The sequence below is a fragment of the Rhea pennata genome, chromosome 22, assembly GCF_028389875.1.
Source record: "Rhea pennata isolate bPtePen1 chromosome 22, bPtePen1.pri, whole genome shotgun sequence".
NCBI lineage: Eukaryota > Metazoa > Chordata > Aves > Rheiformes > Rheidae > Rhea > Rhea pennata.
In genome coordinates, this window is record NC_084684.1 from 1219751 (window position 1) to 1241086 (window position 21336).

Here is a 21336-nt window from a genome sequence, read left to right on the forward strand (position 1 = left end):
CGGGCGCGCGGCGACCGTTAACGGCTCCTCAACGGCCGCCGCTCCCTTCCCCCCCCTCCCCGCCGCCGCCGCCGCCGCCGCGCGTGCCCGCCCGCCCGCCGCTTCCGGCGTGCCCTTCCTTCCCGGCCGCCGTCACCATAGAGACGGCGCGCGGCCGGCTTCCGGCGGCGCGCGGGGGCCGGCGGGATCGCGGCGGCGGCGGCATGGAGGAGGCGCGGCGGCGGGCGCTGCGGCGCTGCCGGGTGCGGCTGGTGGCGGCGCTGCGGGTGGCGCCGCTCTGGGCGCCGCTGGAGGCGCGCGGCGTCTTCACCCGCGCCATGGTGGAGGAGCTGCAGGTGGGCCCGGGGCCCCCTCGCCCCCCCCATCCCAGGGACTGGGGTCCCCATTGCCCCCCCCAAGCCCCAGAGCTGGGTCTGGGGTCCCCGTTGCCCTCCCATCCCAGGCCAGGGGTCCCCACTGACCCCCCCAAACCCCGGGGCTGGGTCTGGGGTCCCCATTTCCACCCCCATCCCAGGCCAGGGGTCCCCACTGACCCCCCCAAACCCCGGGGCTGGGTCTGGGGTCCCCATTTCCCCCCCCATCCCAGGCCTGGGGTCCCCATTGACCCCCCCCCAAACCCCGGGGCTGGGTCTGGGGTCCCCATTTCCCCCCCATCCCAGGCCTGGGGTCCCCATTGACCCCCCCCCAAACCCCGGGGCTGGGTCTAGGGTCCCCATTGCCCCCCCCCCAGCCCCAGGGGTGGGCCCGGGGTCCCCATTGCCCCCCCATCCCAGGCCAGGGGCCCCCATTGCCCCCCCAAACCCCAGGGCTGGGTCTGGGGTCCCCAGTGCCCCCCTCATCCCAGGCCCAGGTTCCCCATTGTCCCCCCAAGCCCCAGGGCTGGGTCTGGGGTCCCCATTGCACCCCCATCTCTGGCCCAGGGTCCCCATTGCCCCCCCCCAAGCCCCAGGGTTGGGTCTGGGGTCCCCATTTCCCCCCTCATCCCAGGCCCGGGGTCCCCATTGCCCACCCCCATCTCTGGCCCAGGGTCCCCATTGCCTCCCCCCCATCCCCAGGGCCGGGTCTGGGGTCCCCATTGCCCCCCCCAAGCCCCAGGGCTGGGTCTGGGGTCCCCACTGCCCCCTCATCCCAGGCCTGGGATTCCCATTTCCCCTCGCCTATCCCAGGCCCGAGGTCCCCATTGCCCCCCGATCCCAGGTCTGGGATCCCCACTGCCCCCCCCCAACTCCATCCCAGGGCCAAGGGTCCTCATTGCCCCCCCACCCCCATTCCAGGGTCAATGTCCCCACTGCCCCCCCCATCCCCAGGGCCAGGCCCGGGGTCCCCGCCGCCCCCTTGCTGGCGTCCTGTGCGGTATCGCGTGACATCGGGAGTCCCGGGGGGGGGGGGGGGGGCCGCGGGGTCGGCCTGCGAGCGCCCCTCGCCCCGGGACGAGCGCCCCACGTCCCGGCTTTGCCCCTCCGCAGAGCGCCGGCACCCGAAGAGAGCAAGCCCGGCAGCTGGTCATCGACCTGGAGACGCGAGGGAAGCAAGCGTTTCCGACCTTCGTCTCCATCCTGCGGGACACCGGGCAGGGTGAGCTCGCAGACCTGCTGAGCGAGGCCTGCGAGCTCCCGCTGGGGCAGCCGGCGGACGTGACGCCCGTCGAACTGGACGTGGGTGGAGAGACGCGCGAGAAAAGTTAGTATTGGCAAAATGGTCGTTTTACTAACGAACGGCAGGATGGGACGGGCTGGAAACCCTATTTCTGTAGAAAAACAACAGGCTGGCTGATAGTCTGCGAAGTCTTGATTTAGTTATATCACAGACTGTAGAGATGATTATGCAGAGTTATGGGGAGCAAGTCCCGCTATCCAGCAGCGGAAGCTTTCAAGCTCGAGCTGCGTGCCGGTGGCGGCGAGAACTTTATTCTCCTTTTCTCTTTGCTTGTAACCTCCGCGCTGCCTTGCTGAGAACGGATCTTTGCCATGTCCTCGCTGTTCCCATCTCAAGCTCTGCTGAATCTGTTTGCAGATCCAGCTCGTACGGTTGTAACGAGAAACGTAGTCTACCGAACCCTTTGGAAAGGAAAGGAAAATGAAGTGATGCCATATCTCCCCCTTGCAAAAACATAGCTTCAGCTCGAAGCGGTTGATTTGGGCTCCCCCGAGAATCCTGGGTTGTCATGTACGTCCGCCTCTTGCGTGACGTTGGAAGAGGCAGAACGTGAGGCCTGACTGTCCTGCGCCGTTACAGGTGCGAGCGCTTTGGAGCGCGTCCCCGTTCCGGTTCAAGACGTGAGCGACAGACTTCGAACGCCTCCTGCAGCGCCCAGGGGTGAGCGGTCTTCCGACGGCCGGAGCTCTCGGCCGCCTCTCGGTTCCCCGGCCGTCTTGGCCACGCGTCTCCAGACGCCTTCCAGCACGGGGAAGGGGGGCAATTCCTCTGTGTAGCTGCTGCGTCTCGGATGACAGCGCAGGACTGATGTTAATCCCACGAAGAACAGGTAAAACATCTCGTTAATGAGTGTGGAAGGCTAAATAATCCTTTCTCTTTTGTGTGTTGTAGGCTCAGCTGTTGACAGCTTGAGGAGGAACTCCGATCTGGTTAGTCCTCTAGTGGTATTTTGCGGGGTGGAGGAGTGTTTTCACTGTATTGAAGTTTTCTTTTTTCCTCTGCCACCCTTCCTCTTGGGATGCTATTTGCAAAGGTGACAGAGGAGCTTGTGCTTAAGAAATTAAAAAGACGAGGAGAAAGGTTTAAGCTATTTGGGTGTTCTTCCTTGTGGGGCAGAGAGTTTACTGCCAGAAAAAGCTTAGTAGGGCTTAAAACACTATTCAGACCAGCCGAGTCCTGCGGCACAGAGCTCCTTTGCTGCTGTGGCTGCCTGGCTCCTTGCCAGGCAGCTCCAGCAGGTAAAGATGAGGTGGCTGTTTTCTTCTGTCACTCGCAGAGTTCAGCTTGCGCTGTTGCGGGGGTGGAACTGGAGGTGAGATGCCCCAGGCAATGCAGGCTTTGCTTGCTGACCAGCAAACAGCACCGAGTTAAATTCTGGTTCGTTTGTCTCAAAGCGTTCTGTGTTACGTAAAGGATTTCTGCTCCGTGGGCGACTAGCGGGAAATGGCCGTGCGACAGCTGGTTCTTGCTTCCTGTTATCTGAACAAGCGCTCTGAGGCTGATGCAACTTTTAACTGGGCAGATCAGCTCAGAGCAGGTCAATCATTAGCCAATTCCTCCTTAGGTTTGCCACAGCTGTAACCCAAATAACCTAACACAGAGCTGAATGCTTTGCCTGAACAGTTTCTAGTAAGACAAGCAGTAATTACCCAACGCACTAACTTGCGTGTTGTCCGTAAAGTGGTGTTTTGACTTTGGTTGTTGAAAATGTAAATAAGGAAAACGACAACGAACGTGTGCCGCGTGCCCCTGTGTGTTCGGAGGCTTGCGGTGAGGCGGGAATCGCTAACACAGACGGGCATTTACAGAGTCGCCTTCCAGCAGCGCACAGCTCGCTCGCGCACGACGCTGAACGAGCAGGTTGGCCGCGTACGCGTTAGGGCTCAAGGCTCGGGCAGCGCGAGCGTTTGCAAAGCCCTCTCAAAACTGCTGTGCTGTAGCTGGTGGTGAATCGTGAGGCTTCCATGAGCTTTTATCTACCTGTTCCCTCGACACCTCGGTAATGTGCCCACGCCGCCAGGCTCTCGTGGTGAGGTTTGCTGATAATGCCTGTAAGACACCCCAAAATCTGAATCTGCTATTGGAGATGCTGTATGTTTTTTGGTTTTTTTTGTTTTTTTTGTTTTAAAAAAAAAACAAACTCTGCCAAGATTGTGCCTGATTTGGCAGGTTTTGTGTTCCCCAGTTGCATTATTACATAATGTACACGTGGAGAACAGAAAAGCTGTGAAATGAGCTCTTGTAAAGACTTTGGTTCAATTTTGTGTTGCATTCCTCTGGATCAGCCAGCAAATGCTCTGAGTAAGAGGATGCTTGATGGAGCCTCTGCTAAAAGTTCTCCTGTGGGCTTGTATGTGCCAGGTTTATGATCTGAAAGCAGATCCTTGCGGATACTGCCTGATCCTCAACAACGTCAACTTCAGCAGAGACTCCGAGCTGTCAACTCGAACTGGCTCCAACATAGACTGTGAGAAACTGGAGAAACGTTTCAAGTCATTGCACTTCAGTGTCCTGACTCGGCAGGATCTCAAAGCTCAGGTAAAGCTGGCGGCATCTAGCTCGCCCAGAGGGGTGAGAAATGAGTATCTGAGAGCGATGAGACCACGATACAGAACGTACCTCTGTGTTAACCGCGCATCGGAAACCCCCACCCGTGGCGCCTAAAGAAATAATCCACTGTCACGTCCTGTTTCGTTTCACGCTGCAATTGCAGAAGGGAAAAGAGCCTTGCAAGTTTACACCCTTCTAGCTGAGTTTTGTTTCCTGAACGTGATTTATAGGGAAATCTGGGAGGTTGTATTTATTTGATAGCTCTGACACAGCCTCTGTTTTATTGTGTCTGTCTGTACGTGACTCATCTGTTACTTGAATTTAAGCAGGGCACTTAGTCACCCGGAGCAGCCACTGAAACTAAAACAAAGCTATTTGCCCCCCACCCCTTTAATCAGAAACAGCACGTTTCATTCGATAAATCACGCGTAAATCCATTACGCCGACGTTGCTGCGTTGTGAGGAATGCAGTGACGAAGGAAATCTGTTTTGGTAAAGCAGCCAACGCTGAATGAGAGCAGAAGTGCACAACAACTTACTGTCAGATGGTGAGTTTTGCTGCCCGTAATTAGGGTGCGTGTTACCCCGCTTCTGCTGGACAGGGAGCAGCATAAACAACCAACTTCCTGTCCCAACTATTAACCTGAATATGTTTGTTGGCTTAAAAGGTGTGGCAGGTGTAAACAGATAGGGAGGAGCGAAAAGGCCTTTTCTTCTTCATCACGAGTTTTCTTGTGTCAGGCTTGAGCAGCGTGCAGAAGCGAGCAAGCCCGCGTGCAAGCACGGTGTTCGCCGATGCCCGGGGAGATCAGCGGGATCCTTGCGAGCGGCGCAGCCACGAGAGACAGCGAAGGATGAGGGCGGTGCCCGGAAGTCAGCTGTGGCCGACGTACCGTTTGCAAACTCTTACCGGGGTGTTTTGCGTGCAGGAAATTGTTTGGGAGCTGCGGAAGCTGGCGAGGCTGGACCACAGCGCCTTGGACTGCTGCCTCGTGGTGATCCTTTCCCATGGCTGTCAGGTGGGTTTGTGGCACTTCTCCCTCCTTTCCCGCTCTGTGGGATGTGGCGCACCCGTTTCCGAGACAGTTCCTGCCTGCCCAGGCCGTTTCCTGGGTGCTCCCACTCCCCGCTGAGGCAAAGGAGGAAGCCTGTGTCCGTGGGCAACCTGGCAGGAAGGCGCAGCGCGCCGCAGCAGAGCAAGACGGGAGCCAAGTGCTCTGTCGTGGCTGATGGGATGGTTGTTTCGCTGCCGCAGTACGTTGCGGTGAGATGTATTTTCCTACCTGGGTGAAAGGAAACGCAGGTTTTTCTGTCCGCCTGATCCAGTGTTGCCTTTCTGAGGATCTCGTGCCCTTCAGGCAGGTGTTGTAAGCTTCTCAAGTCAGGCTATATGATTCAGAACCAAATGACAGCCAAAATAGCAAATGGGGCTAACGATAACCTTCACAGCGTAGTCGCTGACTCCCTCCTGTTTCTTCAACTCTGACCTCCCTGACTGTAACATGAGGGAGTCGTCAGCAGCAGTAAAGACTATTTATCACAAGTTGGAGGCCTTAGTACAAGGAGAGGAAGGCGATTTTTTAGGAGGAGGCAGAATAGGAGTTTGATATTCCCAGAAATCCAAGTTCCCTCGTTTAATGCATTTTAAATGTCTCCTGGGCATGCCTTTGCCTTGACCTGGTGCCTGAATTCTCATGAGTATCGGAACTGAGGTTTAGCCTAGTAACTATGCTAAGAGGAGACAGAAGAGAGAGTGCTCGGTCAGAAACTGGTTCCCTCAGAACTCACCTGTCCTGTTGCATTAATAGGTATCGGATTTTGTTCTTTCAGACAAGCCATATTCAGTTTCCTGGAGGGATTTATGGAACAGATGGAAAAGCCATTCCAGTTGAAAAGATTGTGAACTATTTCAATGGGTCCCACTGCCCGAGTTTGAGAGGAAAACCCAAACTCTTCTTCATCCAGGCCTGTGGTGGAGGTGAATCTTTGTTTTAGCTCTGGTAGTGCTCAAGCTGTCAGTGCAAGCAATGGTGTAACCATGTAAGTGTAAGCGGGTTTGGGGGATTTAGTTAGGCTTTGGCATGTTGTGCTGCTGTCTTTCTCTCCAGCTGACTTCTCTTATTCTTGGCCACATATTGTTACTGCTAACGCAATTTGAGTCTAAGGACTGGGGCATGAGAATCTCCTGGGAGGATAACACCAACTGTCATGTGTTGGAACAACTTGACTGCATTTTAGGAGATGTGGGACAGGAGGCAGGGAGCATTTGCAGCAGATGTGCACACTGACTACGCTGATTGCGTGTTTAGTAAGGTATTTAGTCATGAGGTTAGTTAGGAAGAACAGACTGAGGGCATTCACGTGAATGCTAGATTGCTTCATGGCTCTGACTCAACCAGCATAGCCAAAAAGCAGAAAAGCTTTCTGTTTTGTTGGAGGGCTTTTCTCTCTCTCTCTCCTTTTTTTTTTTTTTTTTTTAATATAGGCTGTGTGGCTGTTTAGTTGTAAGATGAATTTGTGAGGTTTTCCTTTTGCCAATTCTGCAGAGCAAAAAGATCAAGGCTTTGAAGTGGAATCCGATTCACCTGGAGACGAAGCTCCCAGGGCTTCTGCAGAGTTCGATGCAACCCCTTTTCAGGCTTCATCAGGTGCCTTAGACGAGCCCGATGCCGTAGCCAGTCTGCCCACACCCAGTGACATCTTGGTGTCCTATTCAACTTTTCCAGGTGAGGTATTCCATGTGAATCACTTGCCTGGTAAAGACTAATTTGTGCCATAAGCAGCGGCGCTAGACTTGCGCTCGGGCTGTCTTCCTAGTTCTGCACCTAGGGTGTTGGGTAACGTAAGACTACCTTGTTTTTTCCCCACTTTGCCTGCGAAATACGAGCAAAGCTGTAAATAACTTGACGATCTGTAGCAGAAAGCCGCTGAGAGTTGAACAACTGTGTTGTGATTTTATGCGTTGCCATTAGTCGCCGTTAGTCGTGCTACAAGGACAGTGACGATCCACAGGCTCGCGGTGCGCTTTGTAGCCCTTCGTTAACAGCGAGCGAGCCTCCTCTTGTGCAAAGGCGAGCAGGTTTTTAATGTTATTTTACAAGTAGAAGCAATTGAGGCTTAAAGAGCTTTTGACTTGTTTCAGATGATTTGGCAATTGAATAGAAAAGGCCACGATTCATCCCCAAAGTTATGGGACTGTCTCTGTCGGAACCTGCGTTCCAGGCAGTTTCTTTAATTCAGTGAGATTTCTGACTTCAGAAACAACTTTCTCGGCCTTTCTCCTAAGGTTTTGTCTCTTGGAGGGACAGACTGAGCGGCTCGTGGTACGTGGAAACGCTGGACGATGTGCTGGACCGATACGCCCATTCCGAAGACCTGCTGAATATGTTACTGCGGGTAAATATATATATATATATATATATATATGTATATAAAGAGACAAACGTAACGAAGGACGTATTCTGAGCCGTATTCTGTCGAGGTGTTGAGGCCTCCGTTTATAAAACGAGCGATGACTCTGAGCGTTCAGTTTGCGGATGCTCGTTGGAGGTGCAGTGAAGGGGGTCCCTGCAGTTTTCCCCCTACAGCTGTTCTCCTTTGGCATCTGGTGGCAAAGCGACCACTGATTCAGAGCAGGTAGAGCCTGACCTACTCTAAATGGGTTGCTTGAAAAGGGTTCGAGAGTTCCTGCAAGATCCGATCCGCAGCTGTCTCTTGCCCTGCGTTTCTCTCAAGTCCCCTTTGCTTTTGCCAGCAAAAGTGATCCCGTTCTGGAAGAGCTGCTTGCTCTCTCCTCCTCCTTAGGATGGAGGATCCTATTCGCTTCCCTGCGTCGCTGTCGCTCCCTACAAAAGGGTCGCACCGGAGCGTGTGAATCGGAAAAGCGCAGCCCGAGTCTGCAGCTGCTGCCCTCTGTTCTCAGGTGGCGCACGCCGTATCTGCCAAGGGCAGGTACAAGCAGATCCCAGGCTGTTTCAACTTCCTCCGGAAAAAGTTCTTCTTCATGCACAAATGACTTCTGGGCTTCGAGGTCCCTGCCGAACCCGAGAATCGCTTCCCTGAGGCTGGACGAAGCTTGCGCCCGCCGCGACTCGGAATCGGTGCTTCTGGCGGCCTGCGTCCGCGGAGATGTTCGCCTCGAGTAACGGGACTTTGCGAATGCTGCGATTCCCGTGAATCGGCAGTAAGACGCGGGCTGCCGGTCTCCCGCTAGGAAGCGCTGGGGGCGCAGAAGGGGTGTTTGGAGGACTCCCCTGCCCTAGGCCTGGGGCCTGTTTGCAGAGGGCGGCGCCGCCAGCTCGCAGGAATTCAGCGGCGACTGCACAGCGTTTTACTGCAAAACGTGGCTTTTTAGGCTGGTGGTTACGATGTTTGTGTCGTCCGGGTAACGAGTAACTGAGCCGAACACTAGTGTCGGGGGCGGGGGGGCGTTTTACAACGGGTATTTCTCTTTTTCAATAAAACACTGAAAACAAGGAAATGCCTCGTGTTGCATCTGTGTGACTGAGCCCGCACCTCGGCACTGCACTTGGGGGGCAAAGGAGACGAAGAGCCCGGGGGGGCCGGGGCGGTTTGGGGGGGCCCAGCCGGGCCGCGGCGCCCGACGCCCTCGTCGCTCCCCACTGCGCGCCGCGGCCTACTTCCGCTTCCGCCGCGGCGGCTTCCGCTTCCGCTGCGGCTGCTTCCGCTTCCGCTGCCTCCGCTTCCGGGCGCGGGCGTCATGGCGGTGCTGGCCTCCAACCCCAACAACCCCGTGGTCTTCTTCGACGTCTCCATCGGCGGGCAGGTGGGTCGGGCTGCGGCTCCGCGCCCCGGGCGGGCAGCGGAGCGAGGGGCTGCGCGGGGCTTTCGTGGCGGGGGGAGCGGGTGTTCGTGGGAGGTGGTGAGAAAGCAGCTTCCGTGGGGGGGACGTGGGGGGTCTTGGGGGGTCGTGGGGGAGGCGGGGTTCGTAGGGGGCTCGTGGAGGGGGTTGGGGAGTTTGGGAGGTCGTGGGGTTTCGTGGGGGAGGGAGGTTTTGAGGGGGGACGTGGGGGGTTTGGGGGGTCGTGGGGGAGGCGGGGTTCGTAGGGGGGTTGGGGAGTTTGGGGGGTCGTGGGGGAGGGGGTTTCATGGGGGAGGGGCTTTTGTGGGGGTGGTCATGGGTTTTTGTAGGGGGCTCGTGGAGGAGGGAGGGGGGTTTCTGGGGGGCTGTAGAAGGGGTTTGGGAGGGGTCGCAGGGGAGACTGTGGGGAAAGGGAGGGTTTATAGGGGGCTTTTGTGGGGCAGGGGGGTCGTGGGGGAGGGGGATTTTGCCGTGGCTTTTGCGGCAGGGAGGGCTTTAACAGGGGAGGGCGGTTTATGGGGGGGGATAATCAAGGAGGGGGCATCATGGGGGGCAGGGGCTGCGTGGGGAGGGGGCTGCGGTAGGAGGGAGCTGCCCTGGTGCCAGGGGAGGGACGTGGCGAGACCAGTTTTGGGGGTGGCGGGGGGGGGGGGGGGAGGGAGAGGGGGTAGCAGGCTGAGCTGACGCCACCCCCCCGCCCAGGAGGTCGGTCGCATGAAAATCGAGCTGTTCGCTGACGTGGTGCCCAAAACCGCAGAGAATTTCAGGTGAGGGGCAGCCGGCGCCGCCGGCGCGGGCCCCCCGTGGCCTCCCCACCCCACCCCTGCCCGGGGCAGCCCAAAGCCGCAGCGCTCCGGCCCTCCTCCGTTTTCCCTCTGGATCGGAGCGCGGCTCTTCGCGCTCTACCGCTTTGTGCTTTTTTTTTTTTTTTTTTTCTTTTCCAGGCAGTTTTGTACGGGTGAATTCAGGTACGTGCTCAGATTCTCCTTTTACGTAGCGTGAACGGCGCCAGCAGCAGGTCGCGCGGCGGGAGGGTTTGGCGTCGCGATACCCATTTTCCTTCTCATTCGCTCGCAGGAAGGACGGTGTCCCTATAGGCTACAAGGGAAGCACTTTCCACAGGTAATTCCTGCTTTGGTTTAGACGCCTAAATAGCGGCGTGGGGGCCGGGCGTGGTTTTGAGGGCTGCTTCGACGGCGGTGTTAGCCTGGGAGGTATTTTTTCAGTGCGGAGAAGGGGCCGCCGCTGGCGGCTTCTTTCTAGAGCCTCTGCCGGGTCTGTCCTTTCGGGGGTTTGGGATCCCTCTCGGCTATTCCAGAGGGAAACCGTGGCCTTCTTGGAGCTTTGGAGTCGACTCGTGGGGGTCGCTTTGCAGGGCGTCCCCCCCCCCATTCCTGGTGCCAGGTCAGGGCTTATGTCCTTGCACGTATCACCTAATCTCTGTCGTGTGTTTAGCAGCAGGGAGTCCCCAGTTACTTTCTACCAGACAGAAGTTAATATTCAGCACAGATTTTACAGCACAGGTATTTACAGACTAGTGATTTTTTTTTTTGGCTGTGTGAAATAACTCCTTCTTCTGGCATAGTAAGCTGCTTAAGGCGTTTTTTGATGGAGAAATAAGTATCGTTTTACTATTTTTAGGGTAATAAAGGATTTCATGATCCAAGGAGGTGACTTCGTAAACGTACGTACTTCTGTATTTCTTTTGTACTCTTTCTGCCTCGTACAATATGCAACTCTTTCTTCCAAATTAACTTCTGTTTTTAGTGAATTGTCTCAAAATAGAAAAGATTGTTGGTTCCACTGAAGCTCAGCAAGCTTAACAGGTTGCACTGACATTTGTAGCTTATTAATTACAATTATTATGAAGCTACCTGGGGACCGAGGATGGTTACGCTGGGCCCTGACATAGGGGACACGTTCCTGCTCGTAGCTGACGGCCTGAATAAACCACAGGCAGCAGCAGTAAAAGAAGCAGAGACCAGGCAAGCAGAGCAAAAGGTGCAGAGCTGCAAGTGGTAAAGGCAGTGAAGGGAGACAAGATACAGCAGGGCAGAAGGAAAAGGGGGTTGAAGCAAACATTAAATCATCGCAGAAAGGGAAATTACTGTCAGAATAGTAAAATTTAACTGACTGTCTGAGGTACGTGTGTACGTTACTTCTGCGGCTTCCCCTGAAGGCTTCTTCCTTGCAGCACCGTTAAGGCTGCGCTGCTGAAGGGACCCAGCTCAGGTCCTTCTGCTCCGTACGAGAGTCTTCCTGCAACACTGGAGAAAAGGGCAGGGAGGCCTCCGGCACGAGCCGTGCCTTTGCAGACAGGATCCGCTAAAAACCAAACGGAGGGATCGCTTCCCCGTTTGCAGTAAAGTTGTCGAAAATAAGGTGAAATAGCTAAGTGCACTGTCACCCATCTCTTCCCACATGACTGCCTCTGCTTTCCTCGTCGCCCCAGCCTGGGGCCCCATCTCCCCTCTGCTTTTCCCTGGAGCGCCCGGCTCCGTGCTGGGCCTTGCACGGCCTCCACCTCGCTCCTGGAGGCTTGGATTCGACCCTGCCAGGCCTGCGGCGCTGAGCTCGGGTTTGCACCTGACGTAGGGGTGACACATCATGCACTGCGTCATTAGAAACAGATCGCTGCTACTCTTCAGAGATGAAACGTCCGAACGGGCTCACGGGTGGCGTTTAAATGGCAGCACGGCATCAAATTTGGGGCTTAGTTTAACAACGCCCTTTTGTTAGGGGATTTTAAATTCATGCTACGGGACAAACGCTGTCGCTGACTGGGCGCTTTTCTCGTGCAGGGAGATGGCACTGGAGTAGCCAGTATATATCGGGGTCCCTTTGCAGATGAGAACTTCAAGCTCAAACACTCTGCTCCTGGTCTGCTCTCTATGGTAAGCGTGAAACAGTGAAAATCATGAGACTAAAAAGTTTTTGGCACTTTCTCTGTGCCTTTCTGTTGAATGTAGAAGTTATGGGCCACACAACAAAAATCTGTACCATTGGCTTCCAGATTGGAAAGACCAACTGTTAATACTAGCCAGAAGATAACTAAAGGAGTAATGTACTGAGCAACACAAAAGTCCTGATCCTGCAAAAGTCCTTCCATCTTGGAGTTTCCAGGGCAGGCTTGGTTTGATCTGCTTTTAGAACAACTTGATTCTTGCAGATTTTGTACTGCAGCAAGTGGATTTTTTTCCCCCCTCCCCTGATACCACTGTTGAATGCTGACTTGCAGCAAGATGAAACAAACAGATTTGGGAGCTTCAAAGCCATAGCAATGTTACCATGGTATCTTTTGTAATGTATACTTCCTGCTCAACATAGTAGGAGAAACTGCAACTGTTACATGTTGTTTGGTAGGAACCATACACTATTTTTTGCAACAAAAACAACTGGGGCCAGTGCTTAAGTGTGCCTCTCCACAACTGTTTGTTCCCCAGCTCTTCTAGCTGCCCTGCCCTTAAAAACATTTGCTTTGGGCTTTTACCATTTGGATCAGTTATTCATTCAGTTCAAAGCATGGCCCAAAAGGAGGTGTCATGAAACATCTAAGCAAGCAGCGGGAGCGAGGATACCATGACAGTATTTTGGGCTTTATGTTGAAGCACCACGGCTCCAGAATCATCCTGCTGGACCAAACTGGGGGCTGTCCAAGCCGTTCCGAAGCTGGTTAGCGCTAAGGAGCAGATTCTGTCTGACCCATGTCCTGCGCAGCCGTGCAGCTGCAGGACTTGTGCGACTCGCTTGTCAGCACAGGAGCGTGCTCTCGTACAACTTGGTTGGCAAAAGAGCTTTGAAAAATCACAGTGGCCTTAGGAGTTGCAGATATGTTTCCCCAGCAGAGGATGAATGCTCTGGGTCTAGCACTCAAGCGTGAATTGCTCCCCCTCATCACACTGTTCCTGTCAGCCGTGTGCCAATATCATTGTTGGCTTTGTCATCCTGGTAATTCAAACAGAAACCTTTTTATTCTGAGGCCACCTACAAAGTCAGTCAGTAATCACCAGAATGTTGAGCGTTTTTTCAGGAACGTGCTCGAAAGTCTGGGTTTCAGCACACCCTTGTGCTGATCATGCCTTTGTACGAATGTAAGTTGGTGACTTGGCTTTTACAAGCACTGGCGGGACCAGACTTGGTGATGTGCCACGTCCCAGCACAATGTGCTCTCCTGCAGATGTGTATCTTGTTTCCTTTGGTTTGCGTAGCAAGAAGTTAAAAATAACCCCAGGCTAGCTTGAGAACAACAGCTCTTTCCTATCTCTTTCCTATTTGAGATGCCTTCAGCTTTGGGAAGGTCTAATTTTGAGCATTTTTATATTCAACTCCCAGGCAAACAGTGGTCCGAGTACCAACGGCTGTCAGTTTTTCATTACATGCTCCAAATGCGACTGGTTGGATGGGAAACACGTTGTGTTTGGTGAGTACCTGCAGTGCAGGCCTGGTATACCTGCTTGTGGACATCTTCCGTGGCCCAGCTGCTAAAAGAAACACAGACTGCTTGTTCCTTCCCTTTTCCTCATGCAGGCAGAGGTATTTGTGCAGCCAGATGTTGAGATGGGTCACTGTGAAAATGAAACATTTTCCCCCAGGTTAGCTTTAATCCAAATCAGTTCCTGGATCAGTATATCGTGTGACCGTGTAAGTTGTGCCAGTGCAGAGGGATAGATGGGTGACGGAATACCTTCCTCTCTACTGTCAGAGAGTGGGATTGGCCCCAAACTGAGCTTTCGGGGGAGGTTTTTAGATAGTGACCTTTTCAAAACCACGTCTGCTCACTTTTTGTCTACTGCCTCTTGAGTCGGACTTCAAGGCCTGGCGTTAAGCCAACATCCTACTTCTTACCACTACTTCCAATTCTTAAGACTCGCTGAAGTTAGTCATTGTCAATTTTGCATTACTGCAAATGTCATATTGATGGAGATGTAGCTTGTGCTATATTTCAACACAACTGACAAAGGTAGGTCTCAAAACAGAGATTTTTACACACGTGCCATCCTTGGGTTGGGAAAATGCGCTTATTCTGTCCTGAACGCGGAAAATGCTTGAAGAAGGATTGTTTAGAGAGCAGTGACAAAGCCCAGAGCGCCAAATTGCTGCACACTGCACAAGGCTTTTCTGGAAGAACAAGAGTTCATGTAGATGTGATGAACTGGGAGCCGGAGAAGGTGAAAATAGGTCCTATTGAACTGGATATTTTTTCCCATTCTAGGTAAAATCATCGATGGGCTGTTAGTCATGAGAAAAATTGAAGTAAGTTGAATTTGGCTTTTTTCCTCTGAATGTCCACATTGGAAAATAACGTGGGGGAGAAACAAGGATTGTTCTATTCTCTCGCACTGCCTGTGTACAGGATAGCAGGGAATACTAGTGATGGTAAATGGTATTATCAATTGTCATCATAAAATAATAGGAGATCTGTCGAGGCAGAGGCTGTGTCATATAGATTAACTTTAGAAATGCTGTGCCTCTGTGATGGCTACTTTGTTTTTGAGCAGGGATTGTGTTCTCGTGACATTATTTGCAACGCGTTGGGTTTGTTCGTGAAGCTGAATTGAAAAGTTGTTCCCTCAGCAACTCAAACAAGAATGCAGAGCGGATCACTTCTGTGTCATTGCATGGCATTATTCATGGAAGCTAAATCATCAGTTCAGCTCATCTGTGATCAGCATTTCTATGAAAAATTGAACAAGGCCTCTGTTGGGCTTCTAGGAGCTGCAGATAAATACACCCGGGGTGATGGCTGCTACCCTGTTTGGAATAACTTGTGACTGGGTGTGACGGCAGGATAGTCAGTAAATTTAATCAATCAGCACCGTGCTCCCCAGAATAGCCAGTGCTAACTGTACGCGCGCTCTTCTCGTGGGTGAGGAAATGCACCCAGGGGCTCTGATTGCTATCGGAAAATCCGAGAAGCGGGGAGAAAACAGAGCTGAAAACTGTTTGGTATTGAGGCAAGATCTCACGCAAGAAATGAGAGCACGGTACAATCCACTTGCTGCGAGCCCTCTTTTAGGGATTGTTTTTCGTAAGTGAACTATGTTGGGCTTACTCACTAGCTGCCTAAATGGTGTAGTTACACAGTGCATCATACTGCTAATTGGAGGTGTAGCATTGCCAGACTGGAAAAGAAATTACCATGTGGCTGCACATGAAAGAGGTGATATCCCTTGCAGATTCCCTTTGCCAAAAGCACTTCTGTGGGCACTGATGGAAGGAACATGGTGTCCTGCTTTGTAGGATGCAAGTCACCGCAGCGAGGGGCAAATTAAAGAAAATACATCAGAGACTTACATTGTAAGACTTAATAGCAGCCAGGTCCAGCAGGAAGAGTAGTTCAGCTGCCTGATTTTTAGGGATGCTTTGTGCCTATCTCTGATAGCTCCCCAGTCTGTACAAATACAAGTTTACTTTGCTTGCAGCAGCTGTAATTAGTAGCTTTAAAGATTTGAGCCAGAGCAGCCACAAGTGATGTGATGCCTGCTGTTAGCTCATGAGAAGCTCTCCAGTTTTTGCTCTGTTCTTTCCCTCCCTTTCAAAGCATTGAGATCCAGTTTGTATTCCAAACCTGAGTGTACAAAGAGGGTTTGCGGGCTCAGGGCAGGATCCTTTGCCAAAACGTGTGATGGTGCTTATGAGTTACTCAGAGCTGAGTCCAGATTTCCACGTTCCTGATGTTGCACGGACCTCTCCCAGTCAGTCTTCAAGTACCTGTACACTGGCTTCGCTGTGTTTTTATGTGTAACGTTATATATTCGTTTGTTCCCAGAATGTGCCTACGGGTCCAAATAACAAACCCAAGCTGCCAGTTGTGATCTCTCAGTGTGGGGAAATGTAAAGCAATCAAAGGGAAGTGTGGTAAGTGTCTGTCTTTCACGGCACCCGGTGCAATTGAACTGTGGGCAGTTGTGCTCCGCGCTTTTCTCTTGACTTGTTTTTGCATTCATCTGAACCTGCAGGGAGCTGATCTAGCTCACTGAACCACCCCAAAACTCTTCTCTAATAGAGTTATTTTATGCCAGTTCAATTCCCTGAACTGGGTTCCCTCTGAGCTGCCCAAGTACCAAAGGCAGTACAAGGGAGGAACAGGATTTTGCAGCTGCAACCGAGGGGAAGACGGGGTCATGGCAGGCCTGGCTTGGATGAGGTTAGGCTGCCTTGAAGCCTCAACTTCAAAAACCAGTCGATGGAAAGGAGGCTGCAAGTGGAAACAAGCTGGTATTACCCAGGCAGTCTGGGGGGACTGGAGGGGTTCGCTTTGACCTGCAGGCTGTCACGTGGGAGAGGCAAGGACGAAGAAGTGCTGAAGGAAGACCTCCTTGCTCAGCACAGCCATGGGACTGTGCTCTTGCCTCCACTGAAAGGCCAAGAATTATCACGTTTACGTAGTCTCCCCTTAATTCAGAAAAATACTACTGTCCTCACCCAAAGGGTGATATTTTCAGGGTTTATTATGACTCTTCCACTCTGCCTGGCCCTTGGTCAGGCTTCATTTTGAGTAAACTGATAGGCGTGAGACAGAGCTGAGGCTAAGATGCAGTATTCTGCTTCCGTTTGTCCGCCCACTTCACCATAAAAAACCCAGCCATTTAAACAAATCTGTCCAGATTTCAATGCGTCAGGCTGCAGCTTGTCAAAAATCTGCTGTATTAGCCTTTTGGTTGCTGATTTTTCAGATTTCAGCAGGCAGGCAGTGACAGAAGCGACTCCACACAATTCTTGACCTTCCATGAAATGATTTTTCCCAAAGACATCTGGAATTACTCATGAAGATGCATCCCCGCTGCCATAATAAAGGCTTTCAGATCTGCAGCACATCAGAAAGTTGGGAGCTCCTTTTGATGAAGTGACAAGAAGGAATTTACCTGTTCCTCCATTTTCCTGTTCACTTTTGTGGCATTTACATGCCTCTGAAGATGAGGATAACCATAGTAACTAACTCCCTTGCAGATGGGTAGACCCCTGTGCTGGATAGCCTGTAGGGTTGTCCCCTGGCCCAAACCTGTTGATCATTCCTGTTTGAAGCTCCTGTATGTGATCTCTTGTCAACTTTCACTTGCAACTGGAAGCCCCACTTCACTTCTAGGTCTGGGGCTGGTGTCACCTTGCTTGCTTTCTAGCCAGGTCTTGGGAATTGCCTTTCTGCATCCTGCTGCCTCTCACCTGCTTCAGATAGCTAAATCAATTCATTGTCGAGCTCCTTTAAAAGCAGTAGAGGGAAGTGGGCACTGGTGGTCCCAAGGTAGATGCAATGTGTGGAAGGGAGACCTAGGAGGACTTTTGGGTGCCCTAGGTCACATAGACAAGTTTGATGTGAGCTAGTACATGCAGCAAGTACTACTCACTTGAACATTGCTGTAGCGGGACCTGGTGTTGTTGCTGCACAGTCGCGCTGCTCGTAGGATGACTTAGGGATGGCAATCCGGCATTTCAGAGCTGTCTGTTCTTCTTTGTTTCAGTGCTCCTCTGCTGGTGATGAGGCATGTGCTGGCTCTGAGCATTTCCACTTCTCCCACTGCCCCAGTCTTCTCCGCAGGCTAGACCCGCGTTCTTGATGTTCTTCTGAAATTATTTAATAGATGGCATCTATCATGTTTCTTTGGATTATTTTTTTTTTACATGTTGAAATGTAAATAAAGCATTTTGTTAAACGTGCAGTGCATGTCAGTTAACATGCTTGGGAGCAGACTCTTCTGGCTAGCAGGGCTGTAGCATCTTCAGCCACGTGCGTTATTTCTGGCCTATTCCGTAGGGGATGTTCCCCAAGCGTGGTGTTGAGGGGCATTGCTGCTGGGCATTCACAAAATGGGGGAGAAAAGGGGCCTGAAGGCGTGAGAGGAGCACAGCAGAGCCATGCTATACAAGCTCTTTTCCTGTCTGGTAAATAAGGCTGCCTGGCAGAGAGGTTCTTGGCATCCTGGGACTTTCGAGGACCTCTTGCATTCAGGCTTATTGAAGCACAAGAAACAGCTTTGGCACAAAGGCTTCAGCAGTGCGAGTTTGCTGGGCTCAGTAGAGGTACCAAAAGCCAGAGGTGAGTTATGTTGTAAACAAGCATTTGTAAAACCTCCCCAGCACATCCCAATGCTAGGTCAAGGAGATGGTATGTTTTAGGGCGTGTGTTTTAGGAGCAATCACAGCAGGCCTTTGGGCTGGGACCCAGGGAACAATTACGTTTCAGGAGGAGAAATCTGGCTTCCTTATTCCCCTTAGTGGCAGAGCAGGAGGCTGGTGGGAAAACTGCTCATCTCCCTGCAGCAGGCTGAGCTCCAAGGTGAGTTTTCTCATCTGGCGGATGAAATATAAAGGAGGTTGGATAGAGTCTCTTCCGTCACGTGTAACGGCTTCAGCCCATCTCGATGTGCCTCATCGCTCCTTGGGCAGCAGCCGGTTTTATGGTCTTTGCCTAAGGTGCATTGTGCGGGGCTGTCTCGGGGAGGAGCCATCTGCACACTTAGCTTGCGCGTTGCCTGGGCGTATTAGACAGCAGGCAGTAACGTACTGGAGGGCAGATCCTCCAGTACAACTTTGACGTGCTCTTTTATCTCCTGGCTATTTAAAGTCTTTGGAGCAGGCTCTGGCTGTCAGGATTTCTGTGTCCCAATTCCTGGGATTGCTTGGCTGCAGAGGACGTTCGCTCTCCCTCCTCTCCAGCCCAAGGCATCTCACCTTCTCCTACCTGTGGTAAATAAGGTAACGAAGGAAACATAAAGCAAGCCATCCCTTTACTCCCCAGGCCCCAATAAACAGCGTAGGGCTCTTTCCTATGAGTTGAGGGTTTGAAATTCCTCACATGGAGGAGAAGACTGGACCCCGCTAATAGCCATGAGAGAGTGGAGACCAAAGAGATGAACTCACCTGTTGTTCCTGCTTGGGGAACGGGTTCAAACACCTCTTCCTTGTGGGGCTGAGGCACAAACTTAGCTCCAGGCTGCTCAAGGGAGCTCTTTTTGCCAGCTGCAGCACAGAGGGTCGCAGTTCTGGCTGGGGATACTCAAATTCACCATGCCTTTTTCACCAGGGAAACCAGCCTATTTCTGGGCCCAGGCTCAGCAGCGCTTCCACAGCCTGATGTATTTATATCGCTGCGATCAGCTAGTCTCACTTCCCTCATAGCACTGGTCACAGGACTTCCCCAAATTAATATCCAGCAGTGGCAAATCCATCACAACCTCTTTGGAAGTTGTTCCAATGGTTAATTGTATCACCTGTTTAAAAATGCACGTCTGTCTTTGACTCTCAGTGTGTCGAGCTTCAGCTTTCCAGCCCATGGATCTTGCTGTTCCACATCTGCAGGGTGAAAGCTCTCTCAAACGCCGCAGTTTCACGTTTAATTCCCAACGATGAAGTCACCCTTCAGCCATCTCATGCTAAACAAATCCTGGAATCTCTTGCAGTAGAGCAGATGTTTCCACCTTGTGATCACTCTTCTCTCTCTGATCTCCAGCTTAAATTGCGGATATGGCAGTGTTTCTGCCTGGCTCTTGACTCACCTGAGGATCACGTTAGGCTCTCAACCTTGCTGTGTTGCCCCCACCTCAAAAGATTGCCATGTCCTAGAGTAAAGTCACTAGCCATTGGGAAGGCCACATAGGCCCTCATGTCCTCGCAGGTGTCGTCATGGAGATTTGAAAACGTCTTCTAAATCTTTGATAAAACTGGTCAACAGCTCAAGAGTCCTCGTAGGGTCTCTTGCATGCTGGATTCCCATTTGCCATTACGTTTTCAGACATTTTTAAATTGATTATTAATTTACTTTATTACTAAGCATCGTCCTGTTGTGATATCATTCTAGTTTCTTAATCAGGGTGATGATACTGATGCAAATGCTCTGCAGAAGTGTATTGCAATAAAACTCTTCCCTTCCTTGGCAGAGCTGGAGATCTCACAGAGAAGACAAGTTGATCTGATGAGACCTGTGTCCATAAACCCTGCTCAGCTGGCAGTAATTACAGTGCTCTTTTCAAACAGGCCATTAATCAAGCCCTGTATCAGCTGTCCCTTTATTTTTGTCTGGGATTACTGTCAGATCGACCGGTGCTGCCTTGCTGTGCCCCCCACGCGACACTGGTGGTGGTTGTGGTTGTGGTGCTGCTGCAGCGTCAGGATCCGAGGCTCAAGATTTTGGCCTGGGGTGGGGAAAGCGATGCTGAAGTTGTTGGTCCCAGGGGGATGCTCGGCGAAGAAGACGGCTTGGTTTCCCTGGACCTTCCTTCTGGAGAGTCTGACGGACGCTTTCTTGGGTCTCTCCGAGACGCTGAACGGCAAAGACAAGGGATGGAGACAAAAGACGGTCATTTGAGCAAGGCTCCACTAAGATAAAACACCCCGATGCTTTCCCTGCCGGATGAGGTGGCTTCAGTGAAGGCGAGCTGGTCCTTTGAGGGAGATGCTGCCTCCCACATCTTCCTCCTCCTGTGGCCCTGTGAAGGAAGGACCGGATGTTTAGGACAGGGCTAATTAAAAGCAAGGCTGTTGTAAAGAGACCTCTGACCTGAGGCTACAGCCTGGCTCTTAAACGGCTCAATTAGGAGGCATTTACCTTGAGTAACCGTAATCAGACCAGCTCCTTGGAGAGCAACACAAACCCGACCGGGTGCCCGGGCCTTCCCGCGTTGCAGCACGCGAGGCCCGGTCCGTTCCCCTCTCCTCTCGCGGCCCCGGGGAGCGAGCAGAGGGCAACCGACCTCTGCCCGCGGCCTCCCTGCCGTGGAAGGCCCCGCCGGGATCGGGTCCGCGGGGACGCCGGCGGTGGCACTTCTGCCGCCACCGTTGCCCAGGGGCCGAGCGGTGCCCTGGAGCACGCTGTTTCTCCGGGGCTGGATTATAACGCTTTAACTGCCCGTAATTACACGTTGCAAAAAGCTTCGTCATGTCTCCAGATCCGTTATTTTCTACTCTTAATCGACACTTGCAGGCTCGTTTCTCCTGATTATTATTATTAATTTTGGGGGGAGCTGGGATCGCATCCCGCTCCTGCGGGAGGGCTGGAGCTGGGGACAGGCTCGCGCGCTTGCTTTGTCCCACGTTTTTTAAGCCAGGCGAAACGCCGCCGGCGGGTCCTTTGGAGCAAGTGCCGGTGCCATCCCGGGACGGGGTCCGGTCCCGGTCCCCCGGTCCCGGTCCCGCGCAGGGGACGCGGCGCCGGCCGGAGGCGCCCGCGGCCACGTGGTCCCGGCCGCTTCCCCGGCCTGGCCCGGGAGGGGGGCGGGAGCGGCGGCGGCGGCTGCCAATGGGCTCGCGGGGGCGGGGCCGGCGAGGGGGCCGGCAAGAATAGGGAGCCTGGCAGCTCCGAGGCGGAGCAGCCA

At 52.9% G+C, this 21336-nt stretch overlaps 2 protein-coding genes across 5 annotated transcripts; both read left to right on the top strand.

The window, feature by feature from the left end:
* The first annotated feature begins 203 nt into the window (after positions 1 to 203).
* Positions 204 to 8665, top strand: CASP9 (caspase 9). Its single transcript, XM_062593713.1, has 10 exons — positions 204 to 335; positions 1467 to 1680; positions 2236 to 2428; positions 2534 to 2585; positions 4018 to 4194; positions 5136 to 5225; positions 6037 to 6184; positions 6753 to 6932; positions 7493 to 7602; positions 8129 to 8665. The coding sequence occupies exons 1-10, from the start codon at positions 204 to 206 to the stop codon at positions 8219 to 8221; spliced, it is 1389 nt and encodes a 462-aa protein (XP_062449697.1). The 3' UTR covers positions 8222 to 8665.
* Positions 8666 to 8910: 245 nt separating this feature from the next.
* PPIH (peptidylprolyl isomerase H) lies at positions 8911 to 20896 on the top strand. 4 transcript variants are annotated; one of them, XM_062593522.1, is made up of 10 exons: positions 8911 to 8992; positions 9731 to 9795; positions 9973 to 9996; positions 10106 to 10150; positions 10670 to 10712; positions 11830 to 11922; positions 13361 to 13448; positions 14241 to 14281; positions 15798 to 15886; positions 19903 to 20896. In XM_062593522.1, the coding sequence occupies exons 1-9, from the start codon at positions 8927 to 8929 to the stop codon at positions 15864 to 15866; spliced, it is 534 nt and encodes a 177-aa protein (XP_062449506.1). In that variant the 5' UTR covers positions 8911 to 8926; the 3' UTR covers positions 15867 to 15886; positions 19903 to 20896. The 4 variants fall into 4 exon arrangements, 2 of the variants coding, with proteins under 2 accessions (XP_062449506.1, XP_062449505.1); XM_062593521.1 differs by lacking the exon at positions 19903 to 20896 and adding an exon at positions 17488 to 17685; XR_009960577.1 differs by lacking the exon at positions 14241 to 14281.
* Positions 20897 to 21336: the final 440 nt, after the last annotated feature.